Source organism: Truncatella angustata, assembly GCF_020726525.1.
Source record: "Truncatella angustata strain MPI-SDFR-AT-0073 chromosome Unknown BKA67scaffold_2, whole genome shotgun sequence".
In the NCBI taxonomy this organism is placed as follows: Eukaryota; Fungi; Ascomycota; class Sordariomycetes; order Amphisphaeriales; family Sporocadaceae; genus Truncatella; species Truncatella angustata.
Window position 1 is genome coordinate 1,955,421 of NW_025763382.1, and position 13,057 is coordinate 1,968,477.

Sequence of the window (13,057 nt, forward strand, 5' to 3'; positions counted from 1 at the left end):
AGATTTGGCGCCCTGCTGCAGGCTTGGTCCACTTCTCGGTACTGCGCAGACAAAGCTGGAGGTGGGATGCAGGAGGCCAGCCGCAGGCGCCCGTACACAGTACCTACGTACATAGTACGAGGCTGTTTGCGCTTCTCAACTCCACGAGTTGTTCAAGCTTTCTATTCCTTCTTTGTTATTCCCTCCCGAACTGTTGAAATTACTCACGGAAAACAACAAATACCCCCACCTGTCTTTGCTCATTGCGGTTCAAACTTGTACGCAAGCCGTGCTACAAAAGCCCACACATTCGCATAGACTCGGCCTTCTACTGGCGTGGATATGGTCGCTCGTAGTATTCCTTGTTATACTACCGCCGAATCACTGAGGGCATCTGCAAATCTTCGGTATATTTCCATGTAACATCCGTGAAAAGGCGATTTATCACCAACGAACCTTTGTGCCTACCAGTTGTTCAAGTCTGGAACTGACAATGGAGAACTACTCGTTTGAGGAATGGGAGACTGGAAGCTCATCAGAATCATCTATACCACCAGTATACGAGAATGTCGGAACCCCTGCGGTCGAAGAACTTATTGCACCTGTTGCCCCGTCCCCGCCCGCAGCTGGGGACAGAGAGTTCCAGGAAGAAGCAAAACTGCACGCACGAGGCTACCAACTAGAGATGTTAGAGGCAAGCCTCAATCAGAACATTATTGTCGCGGTACGTTCACACCTGGTATGATCGTATTCCGACAGGCCGACAGAAGGAGATTCGTGATATCGTTTGCCTGAAAATATTCGCCCCGGGAGGGGTTTGGAAGTTTTTATTCAGGAAGAGGCTTTCCCAAAAACGTCATGTTCCTTTCATGGAATATATAGCAGATTACTTACGATAGTTTGCCTCTCACACAGTCCCTACCCTACACAGAGTACCCAGACTCAGACATAACAGTAATGCTGACTTTCAACAGATGGACACTGGCAGTGGGAAGACCCAAGTTGCCGTTCTGCGTATTCAAGCTGAGCTTGCTCGGTCACTGCCCGGAAAGATTGTGTGGTTCCTGGCCCCCACGGTGGCTTTGTGTTATCAACAGTTCAATGTCGTCAGCTCACAAATCTCTGGAGCAACCAAGATGTTAAGTGGCAACGATGGCCCGGAGGCGTGGTCAAGTGCACAAGTCTGGAATGCTTTTTTGGCCAATGTCAGCGTCGTCGTATCTACACCAGAAGTCCTCAGTCAAGCGTTATTGCATGGGTTTGTAACGATGGAGATATTGTCGCTCATTGTACTTGATGAAGGTATGTCCCATTCCATCAACTCTAAACTTCGTCTCAACAACTAATTATTCAGCGCACAACTGCGTTGGGAATAACCCCGGCAGCAAGGTTATGAGTCACTATCGAAAAGCGAAGAAAGCAGGTCTTCATATCCCGGCAATTCTTGGTCTGACAGCAAGTCCAGTCATGAAGACCTCAGAAGACAGTCTGGAAAGGATCGAAGCAACTTTAGATGCTGTGTGCAAAACCCCCATCACACACAGGGCTGAGCTCCTCGCCCAGGTGAATCGACCAGAAATGATACTCGTCCCGTACGATCCAGTTTCAGATCCCGTCGCTTTCACTACTACTCATGCTATGAAAAGCCTGCAGGATGTTCGCAACGCCATGAATATCAGGCACGATCCCTATATTCAGCAGAAAAAACTCGAGATTCAAAGCGGGATACATGTGGACCGCAGTAGAGAGGAGCTCCGCGGAGCTGTGCAGAAAGACACTACTCCTTCTATCAAGCAGATAAGATCGCTGTGTCGGAGGACCAAGACAATTCGCTGCGAGCTGGGCACCTGGGCTGCTGACTACTATATACAATTCGCAATCACCGAATTCTTGAACTCAGTAAACAACAACGACATCATTCTAGCCGCCTGGACTCTTGCGGAAAAGCAATACCTCGCAAATATTCTGAGGAGGGTGCAGTTGCCTCAAGTAGACAGAACTGGCGACCTTCCAGTAACACACAAGGTTACGATGCTCATAGAACAACTGCTGGCATGTCCCACTAACGCATTGGGCATCATCTTTGTGGAAGAAACTGCCACAGTCACCGTCTTGCATGCCCTCCTCTCGTCCCATCCATTGACACGCATCCGTTATAGAATTGGCACAATGGTCGGTCTATCCCGAAGCGCGTCGAGAAAAGGAGAGATTGGCGAGGTGAATCGGGAAGACAGTCTTCTGAACCTGAAGGATTTTCGCGAGGGCAAAATAAACCTCCTGATTGCTACAAATGTGCTCGAAGAGGGAATAGATGTGCCAGCTTGCAATCTTGTCGTTTGTTTTGATAAGCCTTCCAACTTGAAGTCGTTCATACAACGTCGTGGAAGAGCTCGGGAAAAGAATTCCAAACTTATTCTACTTCATGAGAACGGCCCCAATACTCAAATGACGTGGGAAGATCTCGAAGAGGAGATGAAAAAGAAGTATGAAGCGGAGGGCCGGGAAAATTGGAAACTCAATCAGCTGGAGGAGTCAAAAGACGACTACTTTCCCACCTTCTCTACCACAACAGGAAACCAAATGGACATCGAACATGCAAAGGGCCACTTAGAACATCTCTGCAATACACTATTCTCCAAGCAATATGTGGAATGCAGGCCCTATTATCTTTTCTCCCGGCAGTATACGACTCGGACAAAATCAGAGCCACCCCTGATTAGGGCAACTGTCGTTTTACCGAACTCCTTGCCACCTCATTTACGCCGGATAGATGGTGCTTGCTCCTGGTATTCCGAGAAAAAGGCCTGCAAAGACGCAGCATTCGAGGCATATAGGATGTTGTATGATGAAGGATTTGTCAACGAACACTTACTGCCGTTCAAGGGGGAAGAACTAATCCAAAGCCCTGAGATAAGACTGCCTGAAGAAGAGGTTAGAGAAAGGTGGAATCCGTGGCCACGTATCGCGAGGCTTTGTGGTGTGACTGAGAGAGTCCGAAATACCGTCAGCTTAGCTGACAACGGTAGGCTGCTGTGCAAATTTGACCTCTCCCTACCAATTGCTATCCCAGCAATACCACCATTTCAAGTTTTCTGGAACGATGAGCCATGGGTTGTAGAAATACAGCCAGGCACATACAGCACAGGAACTACAAGTGATCCTCTAGTAGAAATAAATGATTTACCAAGAAGAGGAAGAGATTCTTCGGAAGAATCAAGCAACATTTTCTCAGGAAGACCAAGCGACTCACCAAAAGACACAATGGCACTTTTGGCTTTGGCGATGGGGCACAGACGACTGAACATTAGAGAAGAGGCCCAACATGTATTACATTTCCATTCAAAATCAGGTCCTATTGCAGCATCACAATCTACTCTCACGCTCCCCCATGGAAGTCGCCCCTTTACTCCAGAGCTGAACGACGTCGAACGCTTGTCATATCTCGTGAGGAACACCGCCAATGGCGCGCCGTACTTTTTTGATCAATGGCTACCGTCTCAACCTTCGGACAACCTTGTCAGCAGAAAGCTCAGTAGCTACTACCGGAAAGTGCTTGAGGAAGAGAGCACGGAAGGCCCTTGGTTAGCCCTGCGAAACTGGCCGAGGCGGCGCGATTTCCTTCACAGATCTCGTGCGGTTTCAAGTACGCAAAAAGCCTCAGACAAGCCTTATCAGACAGCTTGGCCAGTCTCTTGTTGTCGTATGGACTCGACACTAGCTATCAATGTGCAGTTCGGTGCTCTGATACCTTCTATCATCCATATGATAGATATATATTTAGTGACGCAGGAGCTTTCCGAAACTGTCCTCAAAGAGCTTCGCTTCCGAGATTTGTCTTTGCTACTTGCAGCAATCAGTGCTTCATCGGCTCGGGAAGCTGAGAACTATCAGAGGCTGGAATTTCTTGGTGATGTCATCTTGAAGCTCCTTTCCACAATCAGCGTTGCCGTTAACTGTAAGTACTCTGATTTCTCGCCAGCCTTGTCAAGGCAGTGGACACAAGAATTGGCGCAGCTGCCTTGAGTCTTGCCATTCCCGGTGTAGGGTACCAGCCACCCACTTTCATAGAACGGAAAAAAGAAAACCTGCTGGTCCTAGTTGATGAACTTGCTGGCATAGTATCGGATAACATCAACGCTGAGTCTCGAGGCGGTTATGCTAATTCTCGCCTCCACTGCCTGATCCTTCTTGGTTTTATTTTATTTATTTATTTATGTTTTTTTCTTCTCTTTTACTTTTCTCCCCTTCCCTAAGCTAAGGCTAACACGAAAACCAAAGATCCGCAGTTTCCCGAAGGTTATCTTTCCAAAATGAGAGCGAGAATCGTGTCCAACTCGCGGCTCTGCCGGTCTACTAAAGAAACAGGAATAGACAAGTTTATCATAACAAAAGCGTTTTCTGGCGACAAGTGGCAGCCACTCTATGCGGATGAGACGGCCCTGCTTGAAGAAGTCGCTGGTAACAGGAAACTAGGGACAAAAGTTCTTGCCGATATTGTGGAATCCCTGACTGGTGCATCTTACCAGGACGGTGGGACGGACAAGTCGGGAATGCTGAAGTCATTGCAGTGTCTTCGTCTGTTAATTCCAGATAATAGGTGGCACACTTTAGAAGAAGGTCGTCATCTCCTTCTATTATCAAAGGAACACAGAGACTGCCTTCCCACCAATCTAGTGGCTATGGAGGAACTACTTGGCTACAGCTTCACCTACAAAAACTTGCTTGTCGAAGCAGTAACACATGCCTCATATAACATGAATTTGTCTAGCGACAGAACTTACGAGCGGCTTGAATTCATTGGCGACGCCATATTGGATTACATTATTATTCAGAAGCTTTGGGAAAGAAACCTCTCGCAGAGCATGATGACAACTCTCCGTGCTGCTTGCGTCAATGCCGACCTCCTGGGTTTCTTTGGCATGGAATGGAGTTTGCCGCAGACGACGGTGAATGTGGTTGATGGCCAGCCAGTCTCAACAACCGTGAGGTTTCCCTTCTGGAAATTCATGCGGCATACCTCACCAGAGATCGGTGCATTGCAGAAAGCCACTGAAGAGCGTCACGCTTTAGAACGTGAAGCCATATTGGAGGCCATCTGGAGATCGCCCACCTTTCCATGGGCCCTTCTTGCACATCTCCATGTGCCCAAGTTCTTTTCCGATATCTTCGAGTCCGTGATTGGTGCCGTGTGGCTGGACTCGGGCAACCTGGACTGTTGCAGAGCGATTGTGGAGCGCATTGGAATTATGCCATATCTTGAGAGGGTTCTGGATCAGAATGTCGACGTCATACATCCGAAAAACAAGCTTGGGGTGCTGGCTGTGGAAAAGACCGTGAAATATGAGGTCAGCAGAGAAGAGGACGACATGACGCGTATCAGGTGCAAAGTATATGTAGGGGGCGAGATGGTGGTGGAGGTCGGCGACGGCTTGTATAACGACGAGATCATCACCCGGGCGGCGGAGAGAGCATATGACGTCCTGAGAAGGAGAAACAGGCGAGAAGCTGATGGGGACGCGATGGAGGTCGACGAATAAACGCTATCGCAGCTATGCTATCCAAGTCATCTAGCATGCACCAATCGCGACGGAGCGACCTCAAGGACGCGAATCAGGTCCTGGTAGCCCAGAGTGTGACTGGATATGTTACATTTCTTGTGATCATCGAGATATTTTATCGCTTAGTCTACACTCAAATTAGTTTCTGGCACAAAAGAGCGGCCGCTCTTCCTAGAGAGCGTGTCGTCTCTCGACAAGATTCTCGAATCTCTCGACAAGACCCGGATAGTTCAAAGTGTTTGAAGAAACCGGCGAGGCATGTGAGCTTAGAACAGTTCTCCTGTCACAGCAATTCTTAAGCCTGACAGCAACTCGAGTCAGAGATGCTCCAAGAACTAGATCGAAAAGCTATGTATTCGGCAGGTTGCGTCTAGTGACAGTACAACATGTCAGGCACGATGCATTACATATATGTATATGGTCACATCAAACAAACAGACGGGGACCACTTATCCAGATAGTTCACGATGAGATGAAACGACCTCCGTTCCCATGACCAGCCTTTTTACCGCTGTCTGGCCTTGAAAAGACTAGTGGACGGCGATCTAGGAAGAATCAAGTTGCCATTCGGCCGCCCCTTTCGGAGCTTGTATAATCAAGAGGTATGTCACGACACCAAAGCGCCTTCGATCCTCCCGCTGCGCTATGTCGCCGGTCTAGTTCCAAGTGACTCTTGTAACCGACAGGTCTATTTATCCAGATCAGCCCGAATATGCTTGCATGAATTTATCCCCGAAGTTTTGTACTATCTACAGACACGTAGTTACGTGTCGCTTTCCCACGTGATGCATTTATACAGCCAGGCCTGTCTCGGCCTCGTCTCGCTCGAGCCTCTCAAGCCCGTTGCAGACAGCGCCGTACACCCTCAGCGGCACTGCGACCTCGAAGCTTTCGCACTCCAGATTCTCCGCGGCGACCATGACCAAGCCTCCCCTGTCGTCCCGCGAGATCTCTTCCAGCAGCGGGTGCGGGCCGTCTTGGCGCCTTTCCGCCTCTTCGGACTCGACGCCAGACGACGGCACCACGAACTCAACCCTGACCTTCCACTCGAGGCTTAGGCCACTCGTCATGAACTCCGGCGTGGCATTGATCGGGATCGTAGGGCTGAAGACCACCCTGCGCGAAAAGAGTGTGGCCTCGCTAGAGCTCCCATATATCTTGCGCGTCACCCTGTGCACGCTAGCCTCGCTGCGCAGCGCAAAGGCCGGCTCAACGCGCTCGGCTGTCTCGAGAGATGCATGGACGGCATAGCATGGCACGTCAGCATTGGTGAAGTCGATAGCCATGCTGACCTGCTCGCCAAGTCTGTAAGCAGGCCGGGCGAGCATGACGACACCGACACGCTGTCCATTGCGAGCAATCTCGAAGCGGTTCGTACTCTGGCCGGTGTCATACGAGGAGAGGTTCGACCGCAGGATAGCAAGGTCTATTGCATCGCGCGCTGTGGCTGCTTCCTCAAATGCTGAAGGCCGTCGAGACGATGGCCCGTGAGCTGTAGGAGAAAGAAGGCCGGCGCCATTCCTTGGCCGATCAAGAAGTTCGTCCACATATCCTAGAAATCCCTGCAGCGTTGAACCCGGCGGCTGTGCGGGCTTGGGCTTCTTCCTTTCCAAGTTTGTCGCGTTTTTGTCCAGCTGTTGCACTTTTGCCAGGTCTCGAAGAATGATGTAGGGTGACATGAGATCATGGCCCAGAATCTCGCCGTGGCTGTTCACGCTTCCCAACACGCGAAATGGGATCTCCACCGATTTGACCTGCTGTTCCCTGGTGCCCCCAGGCCTTTGTGTGCCAATGACAAGGCTGTATATGATCTTCATAGCTTTGCCCTTGTGTGTCGGAGGTAGGCCCTTTGGCAGTTTAAACGAATATTCGTAAGACTTACTCTCCCCGGGAGCAAGTTGTAAATCCACAAAGAGAATTGACTGTGGCGTCGAAAGCAGAGGTATCGATTTGGTGCTTGCAGTGCCACGCATCTCCTTGATGCTGCTCAGCTCGTTGGCGCCTAGCAGCTCGCCGATTGAGTTGCCCCAGGAGCCCCAACCGAAGTTTTTGAGCAGTCCGCTGTCGCGTTTCGACGGCTCAAGGCCAATGACTCCTCCACCCTGTCCGCCAACAACGGCCTTTCTCTTGACCGCCTCGAAGGGCCCTAGATTAATAAGTGATCCGTCCAACGTGAATGACCCTTGGACTTGTGCATAACCCATCATCAGAGCTTCCGGCAACTTTGCCTGCTGTCCCAACAATGACAAGCCAGAGCTCTTCCTTAAATGTGGCGGCCTTGCACCATTCCGTGGTGGTTGTGTCAAATATTCCGAGGCCAATGTCTCGCTCGAATTGTTGCTCAAGGAGTAGAAGTCACCACTGCTCCTTGGCGTCCCTTCGGCTACGCTACTGGTAGATAGTATTCGCGCCACCGGGGCCGGGGCAGGGGCCGCATGTTCTACGACGGCAGGAATCGGATCTCTGGAACGAACCGGCTGGTTGATATGGCCGCCCGTAGCCGAGGCCGGCGTGCCTAGGTAGTCTTCGTCCTGGCCTCCGGGCGACCTATCCCCATACTCGGAGAGGGGCGAGCGCACCGCTGGGAACTTCCAATCGGGCATCTGCAGTGGGCTTTTCCTTGGCCCATGTGCAGCTCCGGGGGTATTCGGCATGGTGTTAACGCCGGACAGGCGCCCCTGGCTGTATCGAGAGGGCGGGAAGGAGTGGTTGTTGAAGACTGGAGACGCTTGAGAGCCGCCGGCTCCGTATGGCTTTTGCGGCAATGCTGCAGATTGTGGCCCGTTCAAGAGGACGCTCGCCTTTGGTGATATTTGCAAACTCGACGATCGTCCGTGGCCCCTGCCTGGCCGTTGAGGCGGCAGCATGCGTGAGCCATTACTATGTGACGGGTCCTCCGCTGTAGCGGTTGAAGTGGTCGAGCCGATAGAGACAATGGAAATCGAGCGCTTGTGCGCATGTCCCGGTCTTGCCGTTGTCGGTGGTGGTGGTTGCGGCACCCAGGTCGGCGTGCTTCCGCTTTTGCTCCTCGAATGGCCGCTGGGGACGTTCAAGCTCAGCGTCGTACGGTGACCCCTTCCTCCTGCTCCCGCTCCTCTTCCGGACACGGGCGGCGTCAGACCATTGCTGTTGCTGCTGCTGCTGAAGGTGGGCTTCCTCGGGGTGCCTAGGAGGGGGGACGGCTGTCTAGAGCGCTCGTGGTTATTTGGTTGGGCAACGTTTTTGAAGGTGATTCGGCACTTTATTTCCTCGCCCGAGAACACGGTATTGTCGTCCCAATGCACGAAGACACGGATGTTCCCCGGGATTGCATCCGAAGGAGGCATGATGGTTATGGGTGGTCGTCGTCGTCGGTAGCTATATCAAATCGGTGCGCCCAGCCGGATGAGCAGGCCGGAATGAAGGTACAGTATAATACAGTACGGGTACGGATATGGGGAGTACAGAGCCACTGGGTTTCTCAGAGTCCAGTGGGTTTATTCCCTTCAGTCATGAGCGTTGCGATTGACACATTGTTAGGGACCCATTGACAAGGCTAGGTCAGACGAGTTGCGGAAGCAGCAAGAGCAGGTGGAAATCAATTGGCGGTTTGAATAGGAAGACGCGTCGCGGAAAAGAACGATTGAACATGTAGCAGCCCCAGTTGGTTTAGGGATTCATGATATTAGCTGCAGTATTGCAGCTGTACTGTAAGCAAGCTATGGGAGACGATCGCGCACGTAAATGGAAGCCAATGAGGTAGGGATCATGTCTTGGATGGGACCGGCATCACGGGGGCTAGTGGCCTGAGGCACAGCCTGAATCCACTGAAAGGCTCCATTAGATAGGCGTCATTAGCACCTGCACCCCATGCTAAGATAAGACTAGGTACAGATCCGCGAGGTTGCCTACCTATCAAATAGACTTGTAGGGAGGCCCGGAGGATGAATCCGCGAAACCACGATGCAAGATGAACACGCATAGATGTCAGCCGACAATCTCAAAATGTCTCGGTCCAGTTTGCGAACTTATTCAATCGCATTCAATAAAGCAAGGCCCCGTAAGTGATAAAATAATGCCCCGAACCCGCGCATTTCGTGCGCTTCTTTCAACTCCCGCTTCCTCTACCCAATGGTATCATGTCTGTATCCCGGCCCGTTTTGCGTAATGACTGTCCTGTGGCAGACCTGAACGCCTCATGGAATCTAATCCAAGACTCTTATGTTAAAATACAACTCCAGAACGCCCTCTGTCTTCTAGCTTCTTGCCTGCGTTATCTTCATTTGGAGCGCATCCCTGACTGGGATCGCTCCCAGACACGCTTCGATTGAGAATACTGTACATGTAAGGAAAGGTGTGTGTTATTGACTGTAGTTAGAATTGGCTGAAATGGATCCAACTCCCGGAGACACCGGCCGGGTTGGGTCCTCTGGCGATGGTGTGTCTTCTCGTCCTGACGACTGGCTGTTGAGACGTAGTTTCTCGTCGAGCATTGCTGACAACTTTGTAGAGTACTGGTCGAGAATACCGTCAAGTAAGGAATTGCCGAGTTCACGGCTGTGTTTCGCCTTGTCGCCCAAGGCTAATGACGTGAGGCGAAGCTCCTGATCCAGCTCCGCTAAGATATTATCACTGATGGAGTCGCCAGATTCGAGCTTCCTTCGAAATGATCGCAAGGTACGGCATAGTTGTTCGGTGGTCGCTGGAAGATTCATCGAACCTCTCAAGCTCGAGCTGCTTTTCGTCTTTTTCAGAGCCGGCAGCGATGGGCGCCTAGCAGCCCGCGACGACTTGGGACTAACAGGCGGGCTGCTTCCTGTGCGACTGCTGGTCGACGTCCTTCTAGTCGGCGTACCCTCGTCAATAGCAGGTGGACTGAGCTGGGCGGTGCTAGTCGGCGTCCGTAAGGGACCAGAAGGGGTCAAGTTGTACAACGACCGTCGCTTCGCAAGCGTGCGGGGAGGTGACCGCCGTCCTGACGAAGCCGATTGAGGTCGTTGGAACTCAGCCAGATCGGCTTTAGAGAGGATACGCCTCAGCGGAGCTCGAGCAGCAGCAGTAACGTCCTTCACAGGTGATGGATCGCGACTAACAGAACCTACTATCTGGTCTTGCAAATCGAGACTCCAAATCATGATAGTACCATCGGAACCCACGCTGACAACCTTCTTATCGTCGTTAGCTTCTTGAACCAAGGTTACTCCGGTGATTGCTTCCGTGTGCCCCCATTCGCGGTCCAGGAAGCTGCCAGTAGTGACATCGTAGATCCTGATTGACTTGTCTGTGTTTGACAGTCCCAACAAGAAGGCAGGTTCCTTTTCCGTCGCAGGGCGGCAAATTAGAGAGTCAAGTACTACTGATTCAACTGCTGTTTCATCAGCGCACTTGAAGGAACTCGATAATTTGCCCGTCTCAATATTGTAGATGCAGATCGAACGGTCCAGTAGGGACACGATTATCTGTTTACCATTTGGTGCCATGGCCATTGAAGTCGGCGATGCCTTCAGTGGTAGTGATTGCACCGGAAAGGCAGCCAGGTCGCCCGGGTCTGTTTCTTTCGAAACGATTTCGTGAATTTGCAGGGATCGGTCAAGCGAGCACGTTATGACCTTGTCCGAGCTTGGTATAATGACTTGTACCACCTTAGCGGCGAATTCAAGGGTCTGGAAAAGCTCGAAATGATTGCTGGAGGCCCGACGGAATAGCTGTGCCGTTCTATCTCGACCACATGATGCGATGAGAAATCGAGAGTCGTCCTCATAAGTCGCAACGCTTTGACAATTAGAAGAATGCGCTTTCGTCTCGAATACACACTCTTTTGTTTTGGCATCCGTGACTTTAAGAATGCCCAGTTTGTCGCCAGTGACGAAATAATCATTGCTTTGTGTGGTTGTGACAGCAGTCATCTGATTGACTGGATCGGTCTCGTTCTGGGAGTTGGCCCCCTCAAGACCTGTGCTGAACGACTCTATGGTATTGCCATCAGTATCCCATAACCTAATGCTACCGGAACTAGACCATGTGTAAAACGCGGTCTTGGACTCATTCGGCTGCGTAAACGCGCCGACACCATGCATAGCATCCCCGTTTCCTGGGATATGCGTACGAGTAGTCGTCTCGTCATGACATCCTGGGATGTATGATGCGTTCCACACATCAATGGAATGATCTTCGTCGACAGTCACCAAGTTGTTCTCAAGAAACCCCAGACTCAGAAAGCCTGAGGTTGATTTCGACGTCGCCAGTGTGCAACCAGCATCTGCTTCGAGAAATAGCTTCAGGTCCAGAGTGGCAAAATCGCCCGACTTGCCTCCAACGTGAATGACTTGATTTCTCATCGCAACAGAGGTTATCGTGAAGCCTATATCTAGGACTTTTGTCAGCTTCATTTGCTTAGCCTTGTCGTCAAGGAGGCAGATGTCCCCCAACTCGGTGCAGATAATGGCCTTGGTATCGTCGAGCGCAACGGCGCAGGAGAAAGTAGCTTCTATCAATTCTCCCAAGATTGCGTTTCGACCTGGCAACGTCTTCTGGGGTTGCGGTGACGCTCCCACGTCTCCAAATCTCGTCTTCGTGGGCGATGGAGCTTTTGGCTCTTCGACCTTCCAAACTTTGACATGGCGAACGCCTAACGTGATAAGATTATCCCCCATCCAAATCATATCTCGTACGTAAGAGACGCATCGGTTTTGCTGATAGAGCTTTGCAGCACCAGTTTTCGGGTCGATTTTCCAGAGATACAAGAAGCCGTCGTTTGCGGAACCAAGTGATGCCAAGTACTTGGTATTAGGAGACCACGCTACAGCCTTAAGGCCATACAAGTGCTCGCTTATTGACACAAGTGGCCTGTCCGACGAGCAGTCTTGCAGTCCGAAGATGAGCACACGCGGGGAATAGCCCGTCTCGCCGACTGCCAGGTATTTCCCATCGTGACTCAACGACAAGCATGTTGCTGCCTTGATGCGCTCTCGACTTGTCCATGTCTTGGCACTGGGCGACTCCGCCCAATCGCTCACGCCAAAAGAGGAGTCTCTGGGTGCTATGGAAGACCTGTTTCTGCTATCGTTGGCTTTAGGTGTATTTGTAGGAGTCGAGCGGTCGAGTGACTGGGCCGTCGTGCTGTAGACTGGCACTGCACTCGGTCTAGCTCTGTAGAATCGTTGGTGGTACCTTTCACCTTCTACATTCACGACTACTACTGCTCCTCCGGCGAGGTATGCGAAGGAATTCTGGCACGTATCGAAGCCGTTGGGTGAAGTACAGGTTGTGCCTATGACACGCTTCAGAGACAAGCGGGGGTCCGGCGCGGGTCGGCCGCGAAACGGCGATCTCGCTGGACGTTGGAGAAATGGGGAGTTGGATGGCGTCAACCTCAGCCGGTTGGAGGGGGTGGAAGACATCCTTTAGCCATGGACCAATGTAGATCTTGACTGGCATTGGCCGGAGGCGATCTGAACTTGAGACTCGAGAGATATTGGCAGTCGATCGTTTTTTGTATTGGACCGTGGGATCATGGAGGTATGATATGAGAGAACTTCTAC

At 51.4% G+C, this 13,057-nt stretch overlaps 3 protein-coding genes across 3 annotated transcripts; 1 reads left to right on the plus strand and 2 right to left on the minus strand.

The window, feature by feature from the left end:
* Positions 1-472: 472 nt before the first annotated feature.
* BKA67DRAFT_532030 (uncharacterized protein) lies at positions 473-5,516 on the plus strand (the record flags this gene model as incomplete). The annotated part of the gene is made up of 4 exons (XM_046099472.1): positions 473-703; positions 954-1,281; positions 1,334-3,934; positions 4,258-5,516. 4 exons carry the CDS (start codon positions 473-475, stop codon positions 5,514-5,516), a joined length of 4,419 nt encoding a protein of 1,472 aa, XP_045961012.1.
* An 812-nt stretch (positions 5,517-6,328) lies between these two features.
* BKA67DRAFT_514092 (Rgp1-domain-containing protein) lies at positions 6,329-8,863 on the minus strand (the record flags this gene model as incomplete). The annotated part of the gene is made up of 1 exon (XM_046097626.1): positions 6,329-8,863. The coding sequence occupies one exon, from the start codon at positions 8,861-8,863 to the stop codon at positions 6,329-6,331; it is 2,535 nt and encodes an 844-aa protein (XP_045961013.1).
* Positions 8,864-9,877: 1,014 nt separating this feature from the next.
* Positions 9,878-12,916, minus strand: BKA67DRAFT_655089 (WD40-repeat-containing domain protein; the record flags this gene model as incomplete). Its single annotated transcript, XM_046106680.1, has 1 exon — positions 9,878-12,916. The coding sequence occupies one exon, from the start codon at positions 12,914-12,916 to the stop codon at positions 9,878-9,880; it is 3,039 nt and encodes a 1,012-aa protein (XP_045961014.1).
* Positions 12,917-13,057: the final 141 nt, after the last annotated feature.